The following is a 17,500-nucleotide window of genomic DNA, read 5'->3' on the forward strand; positions in this document are numbered from 1 at the left end:
TTAAGACTCCCGCTGCCTGAGCTAATGGTCTGGAGAATAAAAAAACACACATGCTCAGACGCACACACAAAAACACACACACACACACACCCTTCAGCAATGGCTGCCAACGGCTTTGAAGTGGAGTACATTGAGGAGAGTGATGAGGCAGAGCTGATATTTGCCGTAAAAGGGCTGTTTTCACTGAAAGGGCTGTTTCCACTGAGAAACGTTTGTAACAAGTCTGTCTTTGATGCCGAAAGCAGAGTCAATAGACTTCAGTGAGATCTAAAAACCCATCATGTCGTATACGTTTTATTTGTAAAGATCAACTTTGATATAAATGTTCAATGATTATCAACTATGAAGGTCAACATGTTATCATCTGTATTAAGAACTCAGGATCGAAGAGAAAGAATAAATGCTAAAGACGGCGGTGCATTAAACACAAAACCTACATATTCTAAGAAGAAGTGAAGGTGGCTATTCCCAATCCCAGTGTACTGAAAGATCCTAATCTGGGGGGGGGGGGGGGGGGGGGGGGGGGGGGGGGGGGAAGAGAGATACTCGTCACAACTACAGACAGCAGCAGGGGGAGTCGGTTTACCTCCTTCATTGCCCTACAGGTAACCTGGTGGCTTTGCTTGGGTGCTGTTCATCACAGTGAGAGAGAGAAAAGAGTGTGAACAGCCCAATGCAATGCCTAATGTGTCATCTTTATGGGTTAGATAGTCATGTGTGTGTGTGTGTGTGTGTGTGTGTGTGTGTGTGTGTGTGTGGGGTGTCTTAGTTACAGACAGAACATCCTGGTGGAGCTGTTAGCATTCATGCTAAGGGTCATTGATTCCCCATCACCGTGACTCCACTGAGGAGTTCAGGGACAGACAGGGGAACCTGGGTACACAATACACACAGACAGCACGACCAGCACTTAGTTCAGATGAGACTGAACTGAGACCACAGGGAGAAATGGCAACAACCCTTCCAGTATGTCAACACACAATTATAATAAACAGACAGACAGACACACACACACACACACACACACACACATACACACACACACACACACACACAAATGTATATCCACAGACAGACTGAAGTGTGAGGATACCCCCCCCCATGAGATACTGTGTTATCAGCTTGTAACAGTCAACCAGCAGAGATGGATGAGACATTCACTAACACACAAAACAAACACACACACATAAGCCTTAAATATTTCTGAAATACAAATGCATTAAGACCCACACCACATTTGTGAGTGCACTTCCATAACACCAGGCAGACTCGATCTATTAAGCCAATATGTTCAGTCCACATCAGTTACAACATGAATGGCTATGAACACACACACACACACACACACACACACACACACACACACACACACACACACAGACACAAATATACGCACAAACACACACTCACACACACAGGTTGGCAAAACAGATGTGTGGAGAGCAGCAGTTCCAGAACTCAGACATGTCAGAGACACCAACACATACAAAAAACACACACACATACACATACACATACACACACGAGAGAACCACACACACATATATCCTAGAACAGGGTGTCCTAAAAAGGTGATGTATGGGCGGTGGACACTTGGATACAACCAAGCAGGGGGGGCATGGGGGAGGGGCAGAGACAGAAGGACGACACAAATTACTGTAAAAAGCAAGCTAAGACAGAAAGATACAGACAGACAGAGAGAAAGAGAAATAGAGAGACAGAGAGAAAGGGACAGACAGACAGAGAGGAGAGAGAAAGAGATAGAGACAGAGAGAGAGAGGAGCAGACAGACAGAGAGAGAGAGAGAGAATGAGAGAGAAAGAGAGAGACAGACAGACAGACAGACAGAGACAGACAGAAAGAGAAAAGTGGGTAAATACCAGAGCGGGTGTAGGGACGTTTCCTTTGGGGCTGGTGACTATGCTGTTTTTCACGCTGTTTGACTGGGGGCTGTGCAGAAACACAACATTGTGTTAACACACAGGACCATAGAGAGGCCACACACAGACGGCACAAACACAAGTACACACAGTCACTGTCAGGGCTGAGTTGTATGTGTGTGTTTCTATGAGTATGTGTTTGTGTGCAGGTGAGTGAGTGTGTGTGTGTGTGTGTGTGTGTGTGTGTTGTGGGAAGTGCTGTGTTTTCTTATCCTACCAGCACAAGCACACACAGCAAAACACAGACCCGTCAGATTCCCCGCTAGACTTGCTGATGATTTTGTGTTTCAGCTCCTTTGTCCCCTTATCAGAAAAAAACCCAACCTTAATAAATTAATGCTGAATGGCTCATCAGGCTGTTCAGTTTTGTGCACTGAGATATTGGTGCTTTCTGTAACACTCACTGGTCACACTCTATGGAAGCAAATCAGCCTGAGAGTCTTGGGAGTTTACTGAGAGAGCTGGCTAATGCCAGCACTACACGCTCCACATGCATTCTGGGTAGTTAAATAAACAGTGTCAGCTACTCACACAGACATAGTGGGCTGAAAACACCATGTAATATGTGGAAATGTGTCAGACAGGTCAGACTGATAAAGTTTAACTTCACAGATGATCATACTGAGACATGTTAATTCTTTCACTTTGGACATCACATCTGACTGGACAGCCAGAAAGAGTCCAAATTAATTTGCCAATTCACTTGAGAGACAAATACTAACAGAGAGATTCTCTAGACTGCTCTAGGCAAGCATGGAACAACCACTCCCTAGAAAATGATCAAAACCCCAGCAGTACATTATAGAAATACCAAAAAAATAAACTCCGACACATCAGTTCAACACAACTGATAAACACACCAACACACCCACACAAATATGCATGTATACACACACACAGAAGCAGCAAGTCAATGCCCAAGCCTGAACATTCACTAACTAGCAACCAGGACAGCGCTAGACCACAGTACAATTTCACAGCTGACTTAACATCAACACAGACAGACAGCGGCACACTTTTGGGCCCATTCTGATCAGGGCCGACCCGGTCCAGATTCATGGACTGACTAGGACAGAAGAACTTATCTATGACTGAGAAAGCGGAAAGGACAGACACAAGGGCTACAATTATTTCATCACTCAATATGCACACATACATCATACCCACAAACACACTGTGGCGGTCGTGGTGCGACCGCACAAGAACTGCACACTCCTGCACACTCCTGCCCCATTTTTGGTTGGTCGGTCCGTCATGAAGAAGCACCACCGGAAACCCAGAACATTTATTTTGTTCCTGCCTTATAACACAGCTAATTGCCTAGACTGGCTTAGGGGACACTAAAATTGGTCTGGCCCATACCACTTGGATAAGGTGTTTTTTACAAACCTGTGAAACATTATTTATTTACTACATGGTTATTTCTTTGTTTTATGATAGTGAGGAAATACTATGTTAATGTCTCAGGGTCTGTCTTGTCATTGTGTAGAGTTTGTTTTTTGTGTCTAGCCCTGTGTGTAGAAATGGTGCTGGCTGCTATGTATATATGTTCAATGTTCTGTCTAGTTGGGTTGGTCTTGTATTGTTGTCAGGTATGTGCATCTATGTTGACTGCTGATTTTTGTCCTCTCTTTAGGTGAGGCTTAGCAGGTATTTATAATGTATAATTGTACTGCTGCATGTTGTCCTCTACTACATTTAGAGGCTCTACAGGTGATCTTCCTGGAGACTGTTGATTTTTGTCCTCTGCTAATTGAGAGGCTTAGCCATTCTCCAGGATATTTTGAAGCATATTAAAACATATCTTTTTGAACCCTCACTCTGTCTGAGCTTTTTGGGCCAAACACACATTGTTGACGGTAACCCAAGGCTCGGTCCGTCACACAAACACACGTACACACTCATACACTCTACATAGGTGCACACACACAGACACACACTCACACTCATTCACTCACTCACTCAATCACTCAATCACTCAATAATCAAACTGTGTATTTATCTAGCATTTTAGCTGTAAATCATCTCAATTCAACTGTCTCTGGTTTACAGACCCTGACCTGCAGTAGGACCAAGTTTAGTGTGAAGACAGATTCTGAGTTGATTGAAAGCCCCATGGTGTCAAGTAGGAGATAAAGAGAGAGTAATGAAGACGAGAAAGTCTCAGACAATCAAGAACAACGGTGGGAGAAGAGGAGAACACGTGATAAAACAGGTACAAGTAAAGAAAAGTTGAGTTTTCAAGGGCGTTTGAAGGGCGCTTTAATGACCCTTGAAGGACGTTCTCACCATGTACTGAATCGTGGAGCTGGACTTCCGTTTCTGGATGGCAGTGATGAGTACATGAGAATGGGATGGAGAAGAGACAGGTCAAAGGTCAAATGTCAAACACATGATGATGATGATGATGATGATGATGATGACGATAGATGTCAGTGAATTACAGCCTTGCGTGCTTATATGGTGAGGTCACAGAAATGATTCTGACAACAGACATGATGATTATGACACAGCATGACATGAATGTCACTGGATGGAGCCGGAAAAAAAGAAAATAGCTGAGGGAAATTCAACTTGCGGAAAAGAGGATGGCCAGAGAGAAAAAAAGAGAGCAAAAGAAGTGGAAAGAGATTAACTGTAGTCCTCTAAGGTGGAAAAGTAAATTAGTGTGGAAGGTCAGATCAGAGCCTGCGCAGACCGTTAGCATGGCAGCAGCGGAACAGCTAGTGATGAATGACCCTAAGCCACTGAATGTCTGAACACTGACCAAACACTTCCATGGACCCATCCTATGTATAGGTTTACTGAAATCGCTGTCACCTATAGCTATTACATTCTGTCCGTGGCCTTGAACCCTGGGAAGATACCGGAGTGAGAAGCCGAGAATGTGAGAATGTGAAAATGTAACTGAGAATCCTTGGCTGGTGAAGTTGGCTGAAGAGAGAGTGTGAGGACAGAATGAGAGTGTGTGTGTGTGGATCGATGACGAGAGTTTGTGTGAATACAGAATGATAGAGTGTGTGTGCGGATAGATGAGAGAGTGTGTCTGAGAATAGATGAGAGTTTGTGTGTGAAGATAGATGAGAGTGTGTGTGAGTACAGAATGATAGAGTGTGTGTGCGGATAGATGAGAGAGTGTGTCTGAGAATAGATGAGAGTTTGTGTGTGAAGATAGATGAGAGTGTGTGTGAGTACAGAATGATAGAGTGTGTGTGAGGATAGATGAGAGTGTGAGGACAGATAAGAAAGTGTGAGGATAGATGAGAGAGTGTGTTTGAGGATATAAAGAGGGAGAGTATGTAAAAACGGAAGAAGATAGAGGAAGGGAGAGTGTGAGGATGGAGCAAGAACCATGAGCACCTGAGGACAGAAGAGGAGAGAACCCTGACAGTGTGTGGAACCATTAGCGCTTGAGGACAGAAGAGGAGTTTCCCTGACGGTGTGAGGATGTAGAAGTGCATCAGGCAGGTGTGCGGGCTGGAGAGGGGAGCCGGTTGCTAAGCAATGAGTGAGGCGCAGTGAAAGTATCTATTTTTGTCCCTCCGTTCCCAGCGCTCCAACCCACAGCTATTCCAGGAGCCAGGCAGAGATCCCCGCAGGGTAGATCACCCCACCGAGAAGACACACACACACACACACACACACACACACACACACACACACACACACACACACACACGCACACACACACTAGACTACACACACACACACACACGTACAAACATGCTACACTACACACAGACTCAGACAATGTACATTTAATAATTTCTTGTGAATTGAGTTCCTTTGTTGTCATAAGACCGTGTGCTCTAAGAGCTTTGAATCAACTACATAGAAGATGATGAGCAGATAATCATCACGGTATGCACAGGTCTTCTATAGACCTATAGTTAACATTTAAATGGGTTAATTCATCTGTGAATGATCAGCAATCATCAGCACTCCTAACGAGCCCGAGCACTGGGCTTCAACAGCACGTCCCCCTGGGATGGACTCAACCCTGATCCTGGTGCTGACCTGCTGCAGCTGCCCTTGGTATGGATGTTTAGGTAATGAGTGTTAGTGAACTGGATGAAATCAATGTAAAGGCAGACCTGCCTGGGCAAGGGTACAGCGAGTGATGAAAGCGGACCTAATCACTGTGGATGTGTCACACTGAATCATGTGCAAAGGTACTAGGTCCTAGGAGTGCTGCGGCATAGGTGTGTTTATGTGTGTGGGGAGCGGGGTGTTGGACTAAATTGATGTGGAGCAAGAAAGAGACAGAGCAAGCTGCTGGGCTGTGATGAAATTGGTGTTCAGAAATAAAGAGAGAAAGAAGGAATAAGAGAGAGGGAATGGTGTTGGGTTTTTGGACTAAAATAGATGAGCAGAGAGAGGCAGTTAGACAGGGAGAAAGACAAAGATGTGCAGAGAGAGAGTGTGAGAGAAAGGGTGAGAGAGATAGTGAGAGAGTGAGGTGTTTGTGAGTGTTTGTGCGTTAAAGGCACTCTGGATCAGCTGAGGGAGAAACCCAGAGAGGGCCGAAACTGCAGCAAAGAGGAATGTGGGCGTCAAACTACGCTGAACAACATGCAACTAGAGGGAGGGCGGATGGAGAGAGAGAGAGACAGAGAGAGAGAGATGGATGGAGAAAGAGAGAGGAGGGGAGAGAAAGAGGTGTGGGCGGAGCCAGAGGAAGGAGAACTGAGAGATGAAAAGAGGAGAGCGAAGCGAAGGAAAGACAGAGGGAGGAATGGAGGTATTAGATGAAAAGAAAACAGACAGGGTGAGAGAGAATAACAGAGATGGAAAGGAGAGGGATGTGAAGGTGAGAGAGACAGATTGTTTAATTCATTTCCAGTCTCTCTTTATAAATTGCATCATATATGGTATTATACTACACTGCATGTTCTCATCAACCCCAGTGAGCTCTGGATGTTCAGCTTTACTGACAGGAGCTGGACCTGCTGCACCTTCTCCTGTTAGAACGGGTCTTTCACTCTCTCACTCTTTCACTCTCTCATTCTTTCAGTCTCTCATTCTGTCATTATTTCACTCTCTCACTCTTTCACTCTCATCAGGAGCGCCTAGCCACAGATTACATAAACTATGATTAATCGTCTGCCCAGCATCCTCCCTGTGTGTGTGTGTGTGTGTGTGTGTGTGTGTGTGTGTGTGTGTGTGTGTGTGTGTGTGTGTGTGTGCAAGTGTGCATGGTGTTCTGCCTGTGCATGTGTGCATAAATTAGTGTGTGTGTGTAGGTATGTGTGTGTGTGTCAGGGAGAGAGCCATGACTGACGGAGGGGATTAGACTCTAGATTAGACGGGATCCAATCACATGTGGAGAAGAGAGGCTGTTGTTTCAGACCTGTGGCTCAGGGAGACTGGATACAGACAGGACAAAACTCCCCCCCCCCCCCCCCCCCATCTTTCTCCTCTCTCTCTCTTTCTCTCTCTCTCACTCTTCCCTCTTCTCCCTCTCTCTCTGTCTGAGGGGATTTACAGGGGTGCCTGTAGTCGCCCAGGCAACATCTGCTCCTGCATACCAACGCAAAAGACAAGCTTCGCACACACAACCACACATAAAAAAACACACACACAGACACACATACACCACACATACACCCACTCACACCACACACATACTCACACAAAAAACACCCACACCGTCACACTCACACACACATACACACACACTCACACACCCCACCAAACAGGTCTGACACACATACTCACACAGAAACACACACCACACACATACTCACACACACACACACACACACACACACACACACACACACACACACACACACACACACACACACACACACACACACACACTCACACTGAAGACTCATTTGCCTAGGTGAGAGTGCACCACATATCTCTCACCATGAAAGGCATCACTCAAATTGAACAAAGATAATTTGATTTCGGTTTAGTATTTTCGATCATCCTAAGGACCCATCAGGTGGGAAACTGGGGATAATAGGCAAAATATGAATTACTTTGACATCCAAATTCATCTTTTAATCTTTCTGGGGAGTTGCCACTCAAGTCGATGGGTGTTGTTGATCGCTTAATCTTTGACTTGGCATTTGGACAGACAGTGAAACAGGTTTAGGGAACCCTACCTGCAATACTAAAACATTTTTTGAAAAAACTGAAGGTAGTTTAGTCGACGGGAGAGGACATTTTAAAGTATTTTGAACCTGATATGACTAGTTCAGAGAGCACTACTTCCTACTTTTTATTCCCTTTAGAGAGACCCTTCTACCCCTACATAGACGAAGCCACACCCACACACACACAGAACCCTCTTAACGTACACTAAACACACAGAGAGAAGCTGCCTTAAAAGCTGTAAGATACACAGTCATAGCTTGGCATGGCTGCAAGAGCTCACAAACACAGACAGGCTTTAAGAAGGGGATAACAAGGAAGGGCTGAAAGAGAGATAGGAGGAAAGAGAGAGAAGAAGAGAAAGTAAGAGAGGAAGGCATGATGGGCTTAGGGAGAAAGATAGAGAGAGAGAGAGAGAGAGAGAGAGAGAGAGAGAGAGAGAGTGAGAGTGAGAGAGAAAAGACAGGCATGCAGGGAGTGGACTAAGGTCTGATGGACTTGGAGAGCAAAAGAGAGTAGGAGAAAGGATGAAGCAGAAAAAAGAGAGAGAGAAGGAGTGAGAGAGACACAGGGAGAAGGAGGGAGGCACTCAGTGGCTGTGCTTACCTTGACTGGCTGCTGTGGAGGGGAGAGAGACATACGCTCAATCAGGTGCAGAGACGCCATGGAGACGCTCAGGCTCAGGACACACACACACACTCCACACACCACCACCAACACAGTCCCCCACAGAGAGAGCTCAGTGTCAGGATACGCTCACGGCTGGGGAGCACACACAGGACCACACACCTGCCAGCAGCCAGCCCGTCCATTACCCAGCAGCCTCAGTGTATGAGCACGATGAGGATGGGCATGGGGAAGGGGGGGTTAGCCCTTTTGGCAGGGGGGGATAAAAATGGAGCGGCGTGTGTGTGTGTGTGTGTGTGTGTGTGTGTGTGTGTGTGTGTGTGTGTGTGTGTGCGTGTAATGTGATGAGGCTTAGAGGGAGAGAGAGAAATTAAAGCTGCCCAGGCAGGTAGGCTAAATCACAGATTACCCACCAGTGATCCCTCCTGAGTGATGAGTTCCACACCCACAGATGCACCCACACACACACATGTATGCACCCACCCACACACACACACATCTGTATATATTTTCCTTGACCGTCACCTTGACTGACAGTGACATACACGTCATGTCACTATTTCAGATGTTCTTGTGAAAGAGTGTGAAACATGCAGTAATGGGAGACGCTTTTAAACAGGAGAACACTACAGATCCAGATTTTGCACATGTGAACAGTTATAAAACTCTTTTTATTCAAAAAGTACAAAACGTATAAATGATCTTAAACCCAAAGGCATGTGTTTGTATCTGTTGTTTGATGCAGATTAGCGGTTCGTTGACAAGCAGAGCTGATGTGTTTGACGCATGGATACATAGGAATAGGAAAGGTCAAGGATATCAGCTTAACATCAGATGCCAGTTGCTTTAAGGGATGGGCACTACCAGGCATACTATGGGTGGGTTAGATACAATGTATTATTGGTCTATGGCACTAGATTATAACTAGAATTTGTAATAAGAGAAAGAGAGAGAGAAATTCAGAAATACTGTATAAGATAAGGGAGCAGAGCAAGAGAGAAAGAGAGAGACTTAATAAAAGAGCTTAAGAAATAGAATAGCTGAGAGAGAGAAACGGAGGAAAAGGGAAGACACAGTAAAGATAGGGATAAAGAGAGAGAGAGAGATAGAGAGAGAGAGAGAGAGAGCAGTGAAGAGGTCTCCTTACCTTGGCACATTTTTGTAAGAAGCGAGGGAGGGAGAGCGAGTGAAAGTAAGGAGAGAATAAAAGAGAAGAAGAGATTAAGAGGGAGAGGTTTAAGAAGAGAGAGAGGGGGCTGTTATTCCTTTGCTTTCAGACAGTAGGAAAGAGGATAAGAGAGGCAGTAGGGAGCTCAGGTTCTGGGTAAGATCATGGCCACACCAGGCGCATGTCAAACCCACATCAGGGCCTGAATAGTACAAGGCCCCGAACATGCTGCTATCTGTATGGCTGGCCACTGGAGTGGGTTTGACTGACACCTAGGGGTTACCATGGCAACAGATTATGTTCTCAGATTCCATTCATTTCAAATACATGCAGGGGAAGGGGGAACATTTCTGTAATTTGCTGCACATTTGAGCTCAATATTGGTGGTGCACTTATTTCTATCATTTTTGGTGATATTAGGGACTGCAACAAAGCTCTAGGTTTCTCCAGGGTTCCTGGAGGGATGAGAGTGGTTTAAATGCAAGTGACAGACTTCCCTAAGTCAGTGACTGGAACCGCATTGAAACAGCTTGCATCACATGGAATAAATCAGCAGGTAATACTTAGAATCCTTTCAGGAACTTGATAATGCAATTTAGAGGTAGGCAGGCAGCACCATTTCTTTTTCAATGAAACAGATTCAGGCAAGGACAATGGACTGTTGAGCAATGGGTAGTTCCCAGAATTACTGACTGTGTTAACATCTGCATTCAGCCCTAAAATAAATTCTGCATTCAGCCAATAAAGTCCTCTAGCGTAGAGGAAAAGTTACCCCGCATGCATTCATCAAAAAGTGACGACTCACCAAATAGCAAACACAAGAGGTACACACACTAACAGCAGGAAGGCACCTAGCAGTGCATTCTCCCATCATTCCTTGGCACCCAAGCCCATTTCCTGCTACACACATATGGCTCATACAGTGATGCGGTTTTGGGTCATGCAGGCGCCATCAGTCACACACTCTCCTATTAGGAGCACATGCAAGAGTGCAAACACAATGCAGGCAGGCAGGACCAGCCTCCGTGCACGCAGGAAGGGACAGGAGGAGACCAGAGACAAACCCTACTGTCAAGATTAACCTGACAGAGGCAGAGAGAGAGAGAGAGAGAGAGAGAGAGAGAGAGAAAGGAGGGGGGGAGGAGAGGAAAGGAGGTGATGACTTAAGAACATGTAGAGGAAAAAGAGGACAAACATGCAAAACATACAAAGAGGGGGGAGTCCGTTACAAATGGGGAGAGAAAGAAAGATGGGGCAAAGTAGAGAGACAGAGAGAGATAGCTTTTTGGGGGGCTTTTTTCTAGGACAGACAGACAGACAGACAGGAAGTGAGCAAGAGAGGGAGACATTGCAGACAGACAGGAAGTGAGTGTGAGAGAGTGACGTACACATCAGACAATCAGACAATACAGACCAGGACTCCGAGAGAGACCAATGAAACAAAAGCGGGAGAGAGAAAGACACAGAGACAGACCTTCACACACACACACACACACACACACACACACACACACACACACACACACACACACACACACACACACACACACACAATCAAACACACAATGACAGACAAACATACACTCTCAAAGACAGGATGAGAGGGTGAGGAGGCGTGCAGCTGGCATTCAGGCTCAGTCCAGGAGAAACAGGAGAGAAGGAGGAGAGGAGGAGAGAGGAGGAGAGAGAGAGGAGAACAGAGAGAGGAGGAGGAGGAGAGAGGAGGAGAACAGAGAGAGGAGGAGGAGAGAGGAGGAGAAGAACACAGAGAGGAGGAGAACAGAGAGAGGAGGAGGAGAGAGAGAGGAGGAGGAGAGAGGAGGAGGAGAGAGATCTTGGAGAGGCACGGGAGTCTGTCATCACAGGCACATGCGCATACACACACATGCTAAACAGGGGAGAAGGGTGAGAGAGAGAATGGGAGAGCGGAAGAGAGAGAAATTAAATTAAGTGAAATGGGATGATTGGCAGGAGCCTGATAGAAAGAGAGAAGAGAGAAACAAACATGGAGATGGGGAGAGAATGAAAAAGGACAGAACTGGAGAATGGGAGAATACATGGATAGTGATGGAGTGTCAGAAAGAAGGGTATTGAGATTGAAGAGGGCAGAGTGAGAGAGAGTGAAATGTACAGAAAGATGGAGATGGACTGAGAGAGAACCAGAGTAGGACAGACAGGGGGTGGGGGGGGGGGGGGGCTCCGTAGGAGGGTTTGGCTACCTTGTTCCACCAAACCAGCAGTGGTTCCGGCTGCTGCTACTGCAGCTGCCGCTGCTGCAGTCACCGAAGCAGGAGCCGTAGATTGTCGGCCCACTGCGGGAGTCATGTATACATTGCACACACACACACACAAATACACATGCACATACATACACACACATACACACACACACACACACACAAATACACATACATATGCACAAAAACACGCACACATACACACACACACATACACACACACACACACACACACACACACACACACCAACAGCCGCAGTGGATCAGATGGGGTGGTAAAAGAGAATGAGGGTAGGAAAACAAAGAGAAGAGAAAGTGAGAGAGCAGGAAAGAAAGTGTAAAAAAGAGCAAAGGATCGAGTAAAAATCAGATGGGGAGAGAAGGAGAGGTGAGCAGAGAATGGAAGAGACGAAGGGAGAGGAGAGGAGAAAAGAAGAGAGGAGAAAATAGGAGAAGAGAGGAGAAGAGAAGAGAAGAGCAATCTGTTAGTCTGGAAGAGGGCAGATTAACGCAACTCATCTGCAAACAGAACAGATCTCAAAGCAACACAACGCAACCTATTCTTTGCAGAGAGAGAGACAGAGAGAGAACAGTACAAGATAATGAGAAAGGAAGACAGGAAATATCAAGTATGTGCGAAAGCAAATCCTCTGTCTGTCTCTAATCTCATAATGACTTCCTCTCCTGGTGGTGTGGGCCAGCAGGATGGCATGGATGGAGACACCAGAAGCTCTTCCTCCCGTAACGAAGCCTGTGCTCTCCCCACATGATCTGCATATCACAGGCGGGCACAGTGGTATTACCACTACCCGCCCCTGCCTCCCCCAGTGATGCCAACAGGGGCGGGGGGTGGGGGGGTGGGGTGGAGGGTGTATGAGAGAGCAAGGTAGGTGTGAGTGCCACCCATCCCCCAGACCCTTATACAATTAATGTATGTGTGTGTGTGTACTTCTGTGTGTGTGTGTATGTTCGTGGGCATGGTGGGGGTGTCAGTCTGTGTGTGCATGTGTGTATTTGTTAGTCTCTCTTCCTCTGTGTGTGTGTGTGTGTGTGTGTGTGTGTGTGTGTGTGTGTGTGTGTGTGTGTGTGTGTGTGTGTGTGTGTGTGTGTGTGTGTGTGTGTGTGTGTGTGCACCTGTGATGCGTGTGTTTGTCTCACTGTGAGTGTACGTGTGTCTCTGTGTGTGACAGTGGGGGTTGAGTGACACGCCAACACACCCTTTGCAAAGACACACACACACACACACACTCATAATCAGAGATGATTATAGTAATGAGAGCACCCACAAGAAGGGAAGGACGATAAGAGGAACGAGAGCTAGAGAAAGTGGGAGGGAGAGAGAGAGAGCGAGAGAAAGAAATAGGGAGAGAGAGAGTCAGGGAGAGAGGGAGAGAGAGAGAGAGAGGGGAGAAAAGGAGATGAGGAAGAGAGGAAAGGAAAGGAGAGAAGAGGAGTAAGGGGATGACTGGAGAGTTGAGAGGAGAGGAAGAGAGGAGAGGAGATGAGAAGAGGAGAAGAGAGGAGGAGAGGAGAGGAGAACTGGAGAGAAAGGGGAGGTCAAGGGTAGAGAGATAGGCTGCTCTTTAAACCTCTCAGAGCACACAGTCACTGTCGCTGCCGCCCACAACCCTGCTGTTTAACTCTTGGGCATGAGGGTGAGTGTGTGGACGTGTGTGTGTGTGTGTGTGCATGTGTGGGAAAGAGAGTGAGAACAGACACACAACGCAGATGCTTCATTACAGCAGACATAAATCACATGCTATTATATATGCCAGTTATCACACACACACACACACACACAGACATAAGACACACACACACTGGCACACCACAACCTTGCGAAACCTTCAATTAGAGGCCAGGCCATTATGCAGCCCTCATATGTAAGTGTGTTTGTCTGTTTGTGTGTTTATCTGTGTGTGTGTGTGTGTGTGTGTGTGTGTGTGTGTGTGTGTGTGTGTGTGTGTGTGTGTGTGTGTGTGTGTGTGTGTGTGTGTCATGTGCGTTTGCGTGTGTCTGTGTTTGTGTGTGTCTGTGTGTGAACAAAGTGTTCTCTCTTCTGTCTCCAAGGGTCCCGTCCCCTCTGACTGAGGCTGTAGCTAAGGCCAACCTACCACTACTAATCCCAGAACTGAGTGCTCTATGTTATGTTGTTTTTAATCATATTAAATACCTATACATGCCATGTGAATATCCCTCATTATCCCTTTTTTACTACTTTTAGTAATTACTAATTATTAGATCATTATAACCTAATGAAACATCATGGAAGGTAGGAATGGCTGTCAATAAAGGCCATCACCTCAGTATTTTCATGCTACGGTAGAGAAGTGTAATTCATTTAGAAATAAAATGTTTAAAAGACGTTACCTGCGGTTAAAAAAAAAGAAATTTTGCAGCAGCCCACCCACTCTCAAAGGAAGTGAGATTGTGAGCTGCCAAGGGGGTGAGTAAACCTGAGAGAGAGACTGAGCTGCCAAGGGGGTGAGTGAACCTGAGAGAGAGACTGAGCTGCCAAGGGGGTGAGTGAACCTGAGAGAGAGACTGAGCTGCCAAGGGGGTGAGTGAACCTGAGAAAGAGACTGAGGCGTTCTCAGAGGATGTGGTGGACGTGTTAACTCACCAGAGAAGTTTCGCGACACCAGCATGGTGGTCAGGATAGCTCCCTGTAGAGAACAAAACACACAACAATAACGTGATGACCATTTTCTCATCAGCCTTAAAGAAAAATGATTTTCTTATAAATGAAGATCTCATGTTTGATCGTTTTTACATTGTCTGTACTGCTGCAATTAAGATGAGCAATATCTTTTTAGATCATTTGGTGATCATTTAAAGATCCATCTACAATGTGTCAGTGGCGTGTGGGAGCATTGTGCAGACCCACCCAGGTTTGTGCTTGGAATCTTTGTCATGGAATTAAATTATTTTGCCAAGCTATTAAATAAGCTTTTGTTCACGTGTGGCGCAGTTGAATGGCTCGCTGCCCATCAATGAAATTGGGGCCCAATGCGTGTTATCAGACTCAAAGATTCCCCAATTCATTCAGCACGATAATGCTGTTCCTGGGGTCTAGTTTTATGTGCTCTTTGAGGCGCCAGGCTCTCCCTGTGTGCAGGGTGGAGCTTCATGAATGCTTCTCTCTGACTGGTGACTGTGGGTGTCAATCTAATGCTGGGCTGTGGGGGATTCAGGCTGTACCCACCTTGAGTTTTCTGCGGGCGTTGAACTTCTTCAGGCACTCTACGGTCTCCTGTCTGTGCATCATGGAGGCCACTGTGGAGCGTTGCTGCAGGGGAGAAGCACATCATATGTTGTTGAGATCGAGTTGATGTGAGACGTGAGTTGTTTGGGTGGATGAACACTGTATGTCTGGATGTGTTGAATTGGAGGCCGTGTGGATGTGACGTCATAGCGGAATCGGACTTTGGCTAATGATTCCAAGGAATCGATCCACTGGGGACTGGTTTTCAACCAAAACCGGTTCTCGATTCCCATCCCTAATATTGTGTGTATGTGTGTGTGTGTGTTTGTGTGTGTATGTATGGATGTGTTGGATGCATAGGTTTGTGTGTGTGTGTCTGTGTGTACGTGTGTGTGGGTATGGATGTATGGATGGGTTGGATGGGTTGGATGCATAGGTCTGCAAATGTGCTCTTGTAGGTTCAGACACTTATGCAGACCCACAGTGTTTGAGCATATGTGATTGTGTATGTGTGTGTGTGTGCATTTGTGTGTGTGTGTGTGTGTGTGTGTGTGTGTTTGTGTGTGGGACACTTACGCAGACCCATGGGTGTTTGAGGGCCTCCTGGGCAGTGATTCTCTTGGCAGGGTTGATGGTGAGCATCTGGTTGATGAGGTTCTTGGCTTCAGGAGTGACAGTGTCCCACTCAGGAGACGGGAACTGCAAGAGAGGGCAGAGAGGGCACACCGCCACGTCATGTAATACACATACACGCATGCATGTACACACACAAAAACTCACACAAACACACACACACAAAGATAGCATGGAAATTCATTTCCATCCACGCAAATGTATTGTAGCCTATATAATGTACAGCGAGGTTGACAAAAGAATGACAACTCAAATCAGTTTGACTGTTAACAGGATGTCATCGTGGGTTTGGCATTTGTAGGGCGGGCAACTAAATTCACCATGAATAGATAATATCCAAAAAGTAGGCTGCATCAGGAAAACTTTGTTTGGGCAAACAGAACAGCCCCAGTCAAGTACATGAGGCTACTTACACCGCTGGCATTTACAGTCACATTATATCAAACTAACCCAGAGAGCCGATGTTTGCAATTATGCCGTCGTCATAGAAATAGAACAATTTCATTAGCTAAGCTAATCACAATGATAGCTTTGGAGGGCGGAGCAAAGACTTAATCTTCACAAAGAATGAAGCATGATTGGATAAAATTTATTTTCTACCCACGCTGTCTTAAGGGAAGCAGTTGGATATTGTGACTTGCATTAAAGACGCTTTTTTCCCCCCAAATACATTTCACCAGGCAAAAACACTGAACTGTGCAGATATGTGGAACAAAAATAACTACATCAGCAATAATCAAACATCTGTTCAATAAAGTTTTACGGGCAAACGCACATCCTCCACACACACACACACACACACACTGCGGTGCTTACATCATACGCTCCAGCTTTGATCTGCTGGTAGAGTTTGTGTTGGTCTTCATCCCAGAAAGGGGGGTAGCCGACCAGCAGGATGTACAGAATCACTCCTAAACTCACAACCACAATACAACACATTTCATCAGTGCCATCAAAATCTTTTAGCTACTTAGATTAGTTTACTTCTATCTACCATCTTCTTAAATGTATCTATCTGCGCCATTCTTACCGTATGCACTAGTGAGTTATCCGCAACATTACTGATATTTATATATACAGCAGCAGTATTTTATGTAATTTAACACAAAAACTTATTTGTGCTTAATTTTATATGAGCATGTAAGCCGGTCAGCACCCTAACCAGCTGAGAATAAAAGCATACACACACACAAAAAAAAACACACATTTTCCAAGAGCATTGGGTTAAACAACACCACCTCCCTGATGCTAATTGGAGATGGTATTGTGTACTGGTGAATGTATTTGAGATTCATTTTAATCAAGAGAACAGAAATCAGTCAACACCGAGGATGAATCTGCTGTCACTAAATTGCTGAAAGCAGTATTTAATTCCACATGTTTGAACTGAATTTAAAAGAAGCCAGCCTTACCCAATGAAAGCTCAACTGGTATTATAAACATGCATCGGAATTAAACCATAAAATATGAACACTGAGGAGCCTGGAATGATCTGCAGTAGCATGGACGAACCCTGCTCGGGCTGGACTGTGCAGTACATGGTGTAGTGGACCAGGCAGTATTTAGTGGTACTGAAATAAGTTTA

The 17,500-nt window shown here is 45.7% G+C and overlaps 1 protein-coding gene across 1 annotated transcript in view; it reads right to left on the minus strand.

The window, feature by feature from the left end:
* Window positions 1-17,500, minus strand: part of camk2b2 (calcium/calmodulin-dependent protein kinase (CaM kinase) II beta 2) — a 61,407-nt gene that overhangs the window by 9,748 nt on the left and 34,159 nt on the right. Inside the window, exons 9-15 of the mRNA XM_080847671.1 lie at window positions 16,732-16,826; window positions 15,859-15,981; window positions 15,283-15,366; window positions 14,701-14,743; window positions 12,016-12,152; window positions 4,230-4,262; window positions 1,881-1,949 (exon numbers count right to left, since the gene is read on the minus strand). Of these exons, the coding sequence (XP_080703797.1) occupies window positions 1,881-1,949; window positions 4,230-4,262; window positions 12,016-12,152; window positions 14,701-14,743; window positions 15,283-15,366; window positions 15,859-15,981; window positions 16,732-16,826 (584 nt within the window). The remainder of the gene's footprint in view (window positions 1-1,880; window positions 1,950-4,229; window positions 4,263-12,015; window positions 12,153-14,700; window positions 14,744-15,282; window positions 15,367-15,858; window positions 15,982-16,731; window positions 16,827-17,500) is intronic.

This window comes from Sprattus sprattus (assembly GCF_963457725.1).
Source record: "Sprattus sprattus genome assembly, chromosome: 11".
NCBI classification, from domain to species: domain Eukaryota; kingdom Metazoa; phylum Chordata; class Actinopteri; order Clupeiformes; family Clupeidae; genus Sprattus; species Sprattus sprattus.